Source organism: Rattus norvegicus, chromosome 14 (genome assembly GCF_021556685.1).
Source record: "Rattus norvegicus strain SHRSP/BbbUtx chromosome 14, alternate assembly SHRSP_T2T, whole genome shotgun sequence".
Lineage (NCBI taxonomy): Eukaryota > Metazoa > Chordata > Mammalia > Rodentia > Muridae > Rattus > Rattus norvegicus.
Genome location: NC_141547.1, coordinates 43,604,005 through 43,615,760, shown reverse-complemented (window position 1 = coordinate 43,615,760; position 11,756 = coordinate 43,604,005). Strand labels below are relative to the sequence as shown.

Below are 11,756 nucleotides of genomic sequence, written 5' to 3'. Positions count from 1 at the left end.
AAATTCTTTCCTCCACAACTTGCTTTTTGGTTATGGTTATTTCTTTTGTCAAAGCAATAGAAACCCTGAGACATTCTTACTTTCATTAGAAAGGTGTTTGCCATGCTTCACTAACTCTCCCTCTATCCTCTCCTCCATCTGCCCCTCTTCCTGATCCTATAATTCCACCATGTCACTAGTGTCAGAGCCACTGTGGCAGCATCCCATTGAGGATGTTTCTTCTCTCCAACACACTCTTGACACAAAATTCAAGGTTAAAATACGTCAAGGCTAAGTTATAAGACAAGTCCATAGAATGAATCAAGTTTGGACCAGTTATAATGCATAACCCACTAAAGGCCAGGGTCAGTGTTATCCACAAGAAGCCATGAATTATGAAAGACTTTAAGGATCACAGGTCGATTTTTTACTAGCACTACTTGAGTGGAGCTGGGAACAGAACGGTCAGGCTCAGGGAGATGTTCAGAGCCAGTGATCAGGCAGCAATCACAGTCTGAAGTATCCTGTAAGATGAGCTCTACCAGCCCCTTGCTCTCCCAGAAGAGAAGCTCCCCTATGGTGGTCTTGGCTGTGGCTTCCTCTCTCAGGCAATCCTCCATCTGCCTTTCTACCTTTTGCTAAAGTGCACGAGGAGGAACACAACTAGGCCAACTTGAGGAGGAAGGAAAATTCGAGAGCTTCTTCTGTCTGAGCTTCCTGGGTCAAAGTGTCAGATGTCTCTGAAGAAGACATGGACTGACTACTCATGGCTCATGTCGGTCTCTCTCTCTCTCTCTCCCCCTCCCCCATTATAAATCCATGTCTTAGTCCTGTCTAACAAAAGCTAAAAAGAGAAAATATACTAACTTATTTAAATACATTTTATATGCCCCCAATAGCCTTCCAACAGCCTTATTTGAAAATGACCACCCAAAGAATGAGAGAGAGAGAGAGAGAGAGAGAGAGAGAGAGAGAGAGAGAGAATGCATGTGTGCACATGTGCACACAGAGGTCAATGGCAGGTGTTTTCCCACTTTATCATCATTTATATTGTGTGTGCATATTTGTGTACACACATGCCACTGTGCACATTTAGAGGTCAGAGGACAACTTGAGGTGCCAGTTTTCTTCTGCCACCATGTGGGTGCCAGGGATCAAACTCAAGTCTTCAGGCTCGATAGAAAGCACCCTTCCCTGCTCAGCCCTCCACCATGCTTTTTGAGACAGCATCCCTCACTGAGTCTGGAGCTGGACATTTTGCTTAAGCAGCAACCCCCCCCACCACCACCACAGAGTCCATTTGTCTCCATTAGCCAGTGCTGGGTTGTAGCCTGCAATCAGCTTTTCTTGAATGAAGAGAATCAGAACTTGGGTCATCACGTTTATACAGCAAACACTTTACCCACCGAGCCATCTCGCCAACCCAAGGCCTGAGTGTGGTTTAGAGTGTGGTAAAGAATAGAGGCTATGGCGGGGCAAAGCCTGGAAGCTCTAAGGATGACTGATGAGGATGGGACCTAGTGAGGCCTGTTTGTTCTGGTTCTAAGACTGGAACTGTCCTGAATCTTTGGAGACAAGGATGCTGCTTGCTTATGCTTAGGGTTGAGAGAACCACCTGTCCCGTGGGGTCTGAGACTCTGTTTCTGAGGAAGGTCAGGAAAGGATTGCATCAAGGAGCTCAGGGTGGGGCTCTCACGTCTGCTATCCAGATACACAATTTTAGTCACATAATCATAACAGAAGACCAGGTTCCATCATAATTCTGGAAAATATGTTTTTATTTTTCAATATGAAGAGCTGGTCACGCGTCTATGTGTTTTTCTTATTGAAACTGATCCCCAGGCTTTGTCCTGATATCCATGATGGCCTAAACAAATATGGGAGCCAAAGGCCTCGGAGGAGACATTTGCTATTGAATTTAAATACTCAAGGCATTTCATTTAAATCCTTTTTATTTCAATATCCTTGAAAGTTTTTTTTAAAGTCTTATGCCAAAAGAGGCAAGATTTATAAATGTATGAATAAATACACAGGCCCACTTAAGTAACCTGCCAAACATAAACATCATTTGTGTAGGAAAAACTATCCTGCACCTGCAACGTGATCCAATGAGAGGATCTGCATCCATGGTCATTGGCTCCTCAGAATGGAGACCTGAGGTCCATGCTGCGTGGGATGGCGACGGGTGGTGAAGGGGAGCACTCCCATGCTCTCTCATGTCTTCCATAGCTCACGCTCTCGTTCCCTTGATCTTGTGGGTCAGATAGACGCTCTCCTGTTCATTCTCTTCAGGGTCTGAGCCCCGCCATTCACCTATCAGTACTTTCTTCGCTGGACCCAAGCATTTACCAGTCCACTCAATCCAAAACAAAATTCTCATTATTCGTCAAAGTCTCTAGTCCAGATTGTCCAAGGATAGCCTGAAAGGTTTTTTTTTAAATGAAAACAAATATTATTTACCTAAATAGTTTTTAAAGTTTTGTCTAAATTAGAATTGGTGGAGAATAATTTCAAATCATTCACTTCAAATGCTGATTCTTATAATACTCTTCTGTCAGTGACTAGGTCCTCTATCCACAACTATGTCATACAATGATGCCCTTCTCTATCCCTACCAGGACGCATTGGAGCGATGAGATCCTTGCAAGCACGGGACAGAAGAAACCCAGAGGCTCCCCTTGCCTCTGCTACCCCAGGACCTTTGGCTTCTTTTCAATGGAAGTGTAAGAGTTGGTACAGGTCTCTCTGTTATGACAGCCCACGGTAACAGTGGGGCAGCAGTGGGATGAGTCTTCCACTTCCTATGTTTATTGAGGACCTAGCAAACGCTAGACACCTTGTCTTCTGACTGGTGTCCCCATGGTAAGCGCTTCTAGACCCTGTTACATTCGCTACTTTACATACAGTTTCCCTAACTGCCCGGCTAACTTCCTTGTTACTTTTGCCAGCCAGTAGAGTTCTTGACACAAAGTCCATGTTTGGGGTGAATGGCCAAATTGGATCATGTTTATCTGTGAGCTTCAACAGTCCCTGCATGAGAACCAACACGGGAGGTATCAGACATAGCTCAGGAAAATTTCCTTGGTGCACTCCTTAAACCTAGAAATTTCTAGCCAACAGCCAACCCTGAAAGCACTAACAGCGCCCCCACCCCCATGCCCCACCCCCGGCTTTCCTCTGGAACATGAAGGGGTTATATCACTAGGTTTCCACTTTGCATAAGGACCATTTGGACAGGATCTTCAACTACATCTCCAGATCTGCTCTCTGCTTCCTTCCACCTATTTACTGCCCTGCCAGAAGGCTATACAAGCCACCTCAGCTTGGCTTAGTGTGTCCATACCTGACTGGCCATGGCCAATGGAGAACTCTGGCACAGCTGAGAAAGGGAAGGCCAGGGGGTTTGATTTTTATTCTCTTCGGGGCAACCAAAGGCTATGAAAGCCTTTGAGGTCAAACTTCTTATCAGACAGTTCTTCCCACACAAACATATTCTCCTCCTCCAGAATTTCCACGTTTTGGCTTAATAGTCCCTTTATCAAACTCTCCTTGACTTACTCAATTTGAGTAAAATACCAGTTTCCAGCTAGAACCTGGACTGATAATGTCTCAAGTACTATGAGTTTGTGACACAGCCGGCCACGATAATGCACAGTGGGAGGTCTCCAGAAATGCTACTTTCCCTCTCCCTTCCTGTTACCGTCTTTATAACCGTGCATGGCTATGTGTTATGCTAGCCTCTCACTACATCTTTGCTGAGTGAATGAGAAGCACCTCTTAGACACTTCTGAGCATCAATTTAGGTTAGAATGTATCAAGTCAAGGCACATTCGTCTAGACTTTCCAATGTTAAATTTAAAGTTTTACTTCAGTGACCAGGCAGCTGAGTTCAACGGAATAAATCTCATGCTCCCCTTTCTCCTGCTCTGACTTGTGGCTCGACTCCAATACAAGGGATGCCAAGGGATGAGCTGACATTTCAGGGACAGCTGAACAGACTGAGAGATTAGTCTGATAGACTGAGAGATTAGTCCGCTGATCCTTCCTAAAACTTGAAGAAAATAGGCTCTTTAGCTTCTGTCACCCAATTCCAGTGGGCTGGCTTCTCAAGTTTATCATGTCTGTGTTCTCCACCCAGACAGAAGTGCTGATGTGGGTCAACCAGAGTTCCCTGAATCCATCCAGGTTTCTGATGCACAAGTCAAACAGTCAATAGGGTTGAGCATCACTCACCATGTGTACTGATCTTGCTGGTGCACAGCAGAAGTGACTTCAAGCTCTGGTATTGAGGGAAGCGCTTCCTTGACCCGCACTAAGGGAAACCTTTGAGTGGACTCTACAGTTCAAGACAGAGAGCTGTGTCAGTCAGTAGCAAGGCAAAAGGAACTTGTAATGTGGATGTGTTGGAAGACAACCCTGTCCTTCATCTAAAAGGGGCTTGGGCAGTTTCTATCCCTCGTTCGATTTCTTTCCAATGGTTCTAACACCTTTAACCTGCTTCGCTCAACTCTGTGTCTGTGCCTTCATTTCTCCCTTCACCTTCTCACCCTGTTTCCTGAGACTGAGAACTGAAACCCTGCTAAGTTGCCATTAAAGGTAGCATTCATTCACCATTTAGTCCTTTCAAGGGGAAGATGACAAAATTTCCCCACCCAACAGGGTCAAATGAGATCTAAAACACAGTCTCTGTTTGAGCCTGGAGCCCCGTGTCCCCAATACCTCCTCAAAAAACCCACTTGGGCCCTGAGCATCCTTTGATTTTATTTCATGGTCAGTAAATACCAACCACATCTAGGGTACCACTTCTGTCAGTCCACAGACGCTGAGATTAGCTTCTATTACTGGGTGAAGATGAAGATATTTTACAGATGTAATCAGCATCCCAGACTGCTTAGCTCTGAGCTGAGGAAAAGGGAGATTATTTTGAGTGGATCTGATCCTGACTTACTAATGAAGCTCTCCAAAGAGAGACCAGGTTCCCCCCAAGATCAGAGAGACTCTAGCTGCCTCAAAGAAGCAGACAGTCATGTGGGACTGTAGGTGCTATGCAGGAGCTGTGACTGGCCTTTGGTATGCAGCCAGCAAGAAGCCAGGTCCTCAATAGATCATAGCAAGGAAGTAAGGCAGGAATTTGGAAGCAGACTTCTGAATGAGAATGTAGCATTGACCGACCTTTATTTCAGCTTTGGTTGTCTCTGAGCTAAGCCATCCCCAGATAAGGAGTGCTCGAACTTCCAACTCAAAGAAGCAGAGATTACCAGCATGTATTGTGTGAAGCCACTGTTTGGGGTAATTGGTTACACCACAGAAACTAACATAGCGACTAATAGTGTGTCGGCCTGAACTTCACCAGAGGCAATGATTAAAACTCAGGTTCTTGGGCTCTGTATAAGATCTATTAGATTTGAACCACCCTTGCCAGAAGCCTGGGAACCTGGATGTTCTAGACTTCCAAACTGACTTGGGTGTACATGAAAGTTTTCAGAATAAATTTTCTGGGCAAATAATTACTTAGACATCCCTTGACAAGACATCTTAGGCGGTCTTCTGCAATTTGAGATTTGAAGACTGCTCTTAAAGGTTATATCAAAGAAGCCTACCATAAAATGAAATAATTATCAAGGAGAATTAATAAAGTTCTTCTGACTGGAGAGCCAGCTGTTCATCGTCAGCTTGTGGATTCAGTCTACAGACGTTTTACAGCACAGAATAACCACGGTGTAGTATCAAAAGCTATTACCTGTCAAAATAATGGCTGGACTGGAATATTCTCTAGTGTTACGATAACTTTGGCTTCTCCTAGTATCCAAAGACATGAAACTCATATGCTAATTGCAAAAGCTCTAAGAATTGATTTTTACAAGCACCCAAAGTCAAATGTGTGTCATTAATATCTCCTTCAGCACAGCCAAGACAAGTGCGTTTCTTTCCCTTCCACACCACACTGGGAAATAGAGTTTCTTTCAAACACTCTGAATTCCCCAATGCTTGGCTGTCAGTAGTATTTGAAAACATCAAAAATGTCTTTTCAAGAATTTGTCAATTCTCCCTCCCAACATTTGACATTTTTTCAGGAAGCTCCAAAGAGCTTTTAAAAATTAAAAAGTACCCCAGCGTGGATTTCAACCTGACTGAATCTCACAAACAGGACAGATTTCCAGCAGCAGAATAAAGCCTTATCTCACTGTCCGTGACAATGTCCAGGCTGTCCTACAGTGATTTCTATCACTGTTCAAAGACATTTCGTATCTAGGGCATCTGGGGCCTAACCTCATCTCACCCTTCCAATGTCATTTTGTGTTCCCACCATGTAACCTGCAAGAGGTTTTCACATCACTTTGCTCCTGGTGGGTTTTCTGTCCAAGATCAGTTCATCTCCCACAGGGGAACCATATCTCACCTTGTGCTTGGGAAGCCTGCTTTTCTCATCAATTCTTTCATGTGCTTGTCTCCCAACTACTTGTTCAGTATACATGTATATGTATATGTGAATATGTATGTATATACTCTATACATATATATCTACACATATATATTCTATACATATAAAATCTATACATATATGTGTGTGTATATGTATACTCTACATGAAATGGGTTTTGGAGTGGGTACTTGTATATGTGTAGGTGCATGGATGTGCATGTACAAGTAAACATGTGTATATGCATGTAGAAGCCAGAGGCGCCATTTCTTCTCAGGCCCTGCCCTCCCTCCTTGTGCTGCTGTTTTGAAACAGGGTCTGTCACGGCCCCAGGGGCTCACCCAAGTAGGCCAGGCTCCCTGGCCAGTGGGCCCCAGAGACCTGTCTGTCTCTGTCACCACTGCTGACCCTTTAAAAAAAGAAAAAAATCCTGACTATTCTTGAATTCAGGTCCTCCTACTTGCAAACAACTGACTGACTTAATTTTGTTGTAATTACTTATTTGTCTTGGAAAACGTTGGTTAGGCCCAGATCATCAGACAAAGCCAGTGTTGGAAAGGGGATGCACACAGTGGGTAGCAATGGAGGCAGAGCCCATCTGGGCAAAGATGGGGGACGTGTTCGGAGCATGTTTCCTGCAGTCCCTTCTTTCAGAGATGGTATAAATGGCTGTCACATAAAGACATTCAAAGTGCCTAGAGTAAGTCGTCCTACTCCAGATGTGGATCTTCACACTTTTGCTTCCTGCAAAAGAAGAGCCATCCTTTGCATTTCAAGCCAGTCTATAACCACGCAGACAGCTATGCCTTTCCCTGGTTTATGAACCCAACCTGCATTTTAAGAGCCATCAATATTATGGGTAATGGTTAAGCAAGTAAAAATTAAGATTTCACGTTATCTTGCTTAGTTGCAAAACATCTGGCACTGGTCGTTTATCTTCTCTTCTGCAGGAAATTGAAACTTGCATAGTCTTTATTATCCTGGTCATAAGCATGCTGGGAACTATAACTTTACATTGCCATTAGTTTTATTTGGGGATACTATGTATTGGGCCATAAGCCTACTTTTGACGTTGGCTAAGCCTCCTTCACAATAAAAGTCAATTTTCTCTTCTCTGCATTACCTTAGGACCCTCCCACATTAACTGCAAGAAAGAAAATATTCTTCTTTTTTTTTTCTTTTTTCTTTTTTCCGGAGCTGGGAACTGAACCCAGGGCCTTGCACTTGCTAGGCAAGTGCTCTACCACTGAGCTAAATCCCCAACCCCGAAAGAAAATATTCTTAACCAATGCTAAACTCTTTGGAGGACTCACAGTGTCACAGAAGCTGCTACAGCTTTTTAGAGGGAACACGTTTTATCTCCATTTCCAGGGTTAGATGTAAAAAAGCAAGAAGAATTTTGATATGAACCAGCCTGATGCCCAGGTCAGTCACTCCCATTGAATACTGTGCTGTTTGGACAGAGCTGGTTGAATGAACCCTGACTCTAGGAACTGCCTCTAAATCAGTAACTTCAACCGATCATCATAAAATCCCATCATCTCGTCTTTGTGCACCTTCAGTTGCTCTGACCAGCAAACCAATTACTTAAGCTCTCAGATTCCATTCTTTCATTAGCAGAAGAATGAAATGCTTATATAATTAAGTAAATTGATTTGCGTCGAAGAACAGCACAGATACAGTGCTTGATTCAATAAGGGTTTCCCTCATCCTAAGATAGCCTTGAGGAGATTCTCTGTAAGTGTGCTGAGGCCCAGTGCAGAAGGGCTGTGCCTGGGGCACCAGTGTTTGCTGTGATGCTTGGCAAGTGCTCAGTGCTCAGGAAAGAGAGTTAAAGACGAAGCGCTTTGGCTTGTGATGGCTTCATCATTGGAGGCAAGATATGGAACAGCAGCTTCTCCCCCTCAGCAGCTGGAGCGAGTAGAAGCACTGATGTCAGAGACCTGATGCAGTACTACGTAATAGTTTCCCAGCATGCAAGTAGGCATCTCACGCTCATCTCAGGAACATGGAAGGCAGCAGCTGGACAGATGGCTCAGTTATTAAGAGCCCTCATTACTCTGCGTGTTCATTTTCACCTTCCCCATTCTTAAGATTCATTTTTTTTATTTTATTTTGATATAGATTCTTTTTGAAACTGGATCTTCCTATGTAGCCCCGACTGTCCTGGAGCTCACTAGGTAGACCAGTCTGGCCTCAAACTCACTGAGATCAGCCTGTCTCTGCCTCCCGAGTGCTGAGATTAAAGGTGTGGGCCATTACACCAGGCAGGATTCAATTCTTGCTTGCCTATACCTATCTCTCCCTAGGGCTGTACTGTTTCATAAACCTTATCATGAGTGAGTGGCCTTCTAAAAGCGATGCTACCGAGAAGGATACAAAGATGGGTAAAATGAAGTCATCATTCTGGGGACGATGATAATTGAATGAATACGACATTAGGAAAATTAATACCAACATGTTTCTCCGGCATGGAGGAAAGTATCAGGGGCCCACTTTTTCCACGTGGTGCTAACACGTGTCAGGCTCTGCGCAGAGAAGTATCCTGGTGAGCTCTCCTTGTTTATTTTTTGGAGAGTGGCTATCTTGGGGATGGATGAGTCTCCCTACATCGCAACAGTGTAACGATGCTAGTTTTGTAGTTCAGGAGCCACAGAGCCACTCTGGAGTGAGTGCCTAGCACCAACCACAGACTGTTGGATGCAGCATCCAGGCATTGCTTTTTCCACTCCCTTTCTTTTTATCACACGACTGCATTACCAGAGACTCACACTGGCACACTATTTTTTTTTCCTTACCTCTCCCGGCTGCCTGTAATCCATCATTACAAAGAGCAGCCTTAAAAACAGCGCTCAGGGGAGATATGAATTTCTTTCCACTTCTCTCTCAGAAAGAGCACCTTAGAATGGTGGTGGTGGGGTGCGTTTAGCTTAAAGGAATATAAATAAAAAGAAATCCACTTCTCCTTCTGAAGATGCTAAGCCTCAGAAGGATTGTTGGTCTTTTTTTTTTTTAAAGGTCATCACCCTGGCTCCGCACTGAACATTAAAACTGTATACCTGGTAATAAAGTGGGGGCTTTTATTGCAAGCCATTGAGGGGAGGCAGGCCTGAGACTGGGATTTTTGGATGCAGCAAAGCCACAGGCTCATAAATATAACTTGTGAGGTTCATGTTGTGGCTAGCCAGGACTTAAAATTTGTGACTTCTCCAATTATATGAGGTGACAAGGGAACAACTGACTTGTTCTCAGACAAGACTGCTGTGTTCAAAATTATGACCAGGAAACAGAAATAGTCAAGCTTCCTCAGGCAACTAGAAAACTCGGCAGAGCTGGGTTAAACCATTCCTGGGGTACGGGCAGGTGTACTAGATAAGAGAGCACAAACAGAAGAATCCATTGCCTCCCTTTAAAAATCTATTTTCTCCTTAAAACAACTCTATGGGTTGTTTTTTAAAATATGTTATTAATTAAACAAAATTTTCATGAACCACACAAAATTTCCATCAACTTGATTCATAAAGAGCTGACCCCAAATATTGTTTAACTAATGCTTACTAACCAAACATATCTTAATACTTGCTAATACCAACTAGGACGTCTGGATTATTTAAATTCAGGTCTGTAGGTGCACACAGTCTAATTTTTCCTAGTCTGGGTGACTGCTTGTTTCAGTAGCTAACAAAAGCCTTGGGCACACGATCCCCCAGGAAATGCTGGGTGGATCTCTAGGTGGTTACTGTTGCCACCCTGCAGTAGAAGACAGGATGCTGTCTAGTTTCCTGTCATTTTAAAGAGTTTGCACAGCAGATTGAAAGCCTCCTTTTGTATCTTCTCACAAGTGCAAAGGAGCTGTCCACCCACTGGAGACAAAGAATATCAGTAAATACCACTCAATTCTGTGGCTTTTCAAGGAATTCAAAATATTCTTTCTTGCCAGGCATACAAGCACAATCCTACCACTTGGGGGGAGGGGCTGAGGCAGGAGAACTATAATCTTGAGGGCCAGCCTGGGCTATGTAGGAAGACTCTCTCTCTCTCTCTCTCTCTCTCTCTCTCTCTCTCTCTCTCTACCTCTCTCTCTGTCTGTCTGTCTCTGTCTCTGTCTCTGTCTCTCTCTCTCTCTCTCTCTCTCTCTCATGCACACACACGCGTGCACACACACACAGACTGGAGGAGTTTAAAATGGAAACTAAACACAAGCCAGGCCTTGTAGCAGGTACTCAGGAGGCTGAGGCAGGAGGATCACAAGTTTGAGTACCACCTCATCTATACAGTAAATTATAACAATTTAATGGGATCTTGCCTCAAAATTTAGAAAGAGGGGATGGGCATAGCTCAGTGGTATAGAAGGCCCTAGATGGGATTTCTAGTATTTTAAAAATCATTTCTCTTCCTTGAAGGAAAAGGACATCCCCCCAACCATATCATAATCTTTCTTTTTAATGTGACTTGACAGCACAGACTCAGAAAGAGCCCACACAATCAGAAAGAGATGAAGTTAGAGCCAGAGCATCTGTGCTCACAGATCCTCTAATTAGGATCCCTCCGTCCCTCCCTGCTTCTCTGGAGAGGACAGGGGGCTTTTTAATTGAGGCTATTAGGAGTTCTCTTTACACAACGACACCCCGTGAAGTGAAGGCTCCAACAGAAGCTCTGCCCACTTTACAATTGCTCCATGCAATTCTGAGAAATAATGATATCGTGTCTCATTTAAAAATAAACCCCAGGCGTATTCCCTATGGCTTTCTCTCCCCTGCCTACTCACACGAGTTTCTTCTTCTTGCCAATTAGGCAAACTTTCCATTACTTAAGGAGGTGGCTTTGATCATAACTGTTCCCTGATAATGAGACATACTAAGTTGGATTCCGTTTGCCCACAGTTCCTTCACTCTGAACCCAAGGCTACTTAAAATGAACTCAGATCTCGAGTTTACTCTGAACAGATACCGCAGCTTTAGGATTTCCTGTCCGATGCCACATGCTGCCTCAGAACTCACCTGGAATGACCCTCACGTTCAAAGTGCTCAGTTTCCCAGAGTCATGCCCTCTGAAGAGAACAGATGAAGACTTGTAGTTATGACCTGTTCCAAGAAAAGGAATTAAACATTTAATGACAAACAAGCAAATTCTGCCTGCTGTGGTGGCCCATGCCTCTAATCCCAGCACGGGGGAAGCTGAGGCAGGAGGATCATGATTGAAGTCTGCCTGGACTACAGAGTAAGGCCCTGGTCCCCCTCCCTTCCAGAATCACATTCTTGCTGTCTTCCTTCTGCTACTTCAAAGGATTAAGCAACAAGACATTAAGGGCTTTTACTGTTGAGTCCTCTTTCACTAACAAACACAGAGGCCTGTT

The 11,756-nt window shown here is 44.0% G+C and overlaps 1 protein-coding gene across 5 annotated transcripts in view; it reads right to left on the bottom strand.

The window, feature by feature from the left end:
- Positions 1–1,739: 1,739 nt before the first annotated feature.
- The window catches only part of Tmem156 (transmembrane protein 156), a 37,740-nt gene continuing 27,723 nt past the window's right edge, over positions 1,740–11,756 (bottom strand). For 2 of the 5 annotated variants that reach the window (XM_087584055.1, XM_087584056.1), the window contains exons 6-8: positions 11,401–11,484; positions 4,213–4,315; positions 1,914–2,399 (exon numbers count right to left, since the gene is read on the bottom strand). In XM_087584055.1, coding sequence (XP_087440181.1) covers positions 2,375–2,399; positions 4,213–4,315; positions 11,401–11,484 — 212 coding nt within the window. In that variant the 3' untranslated portion in view covers positions 1,914–2,374. 5 annotated transcript variants of the gene reach the window in all.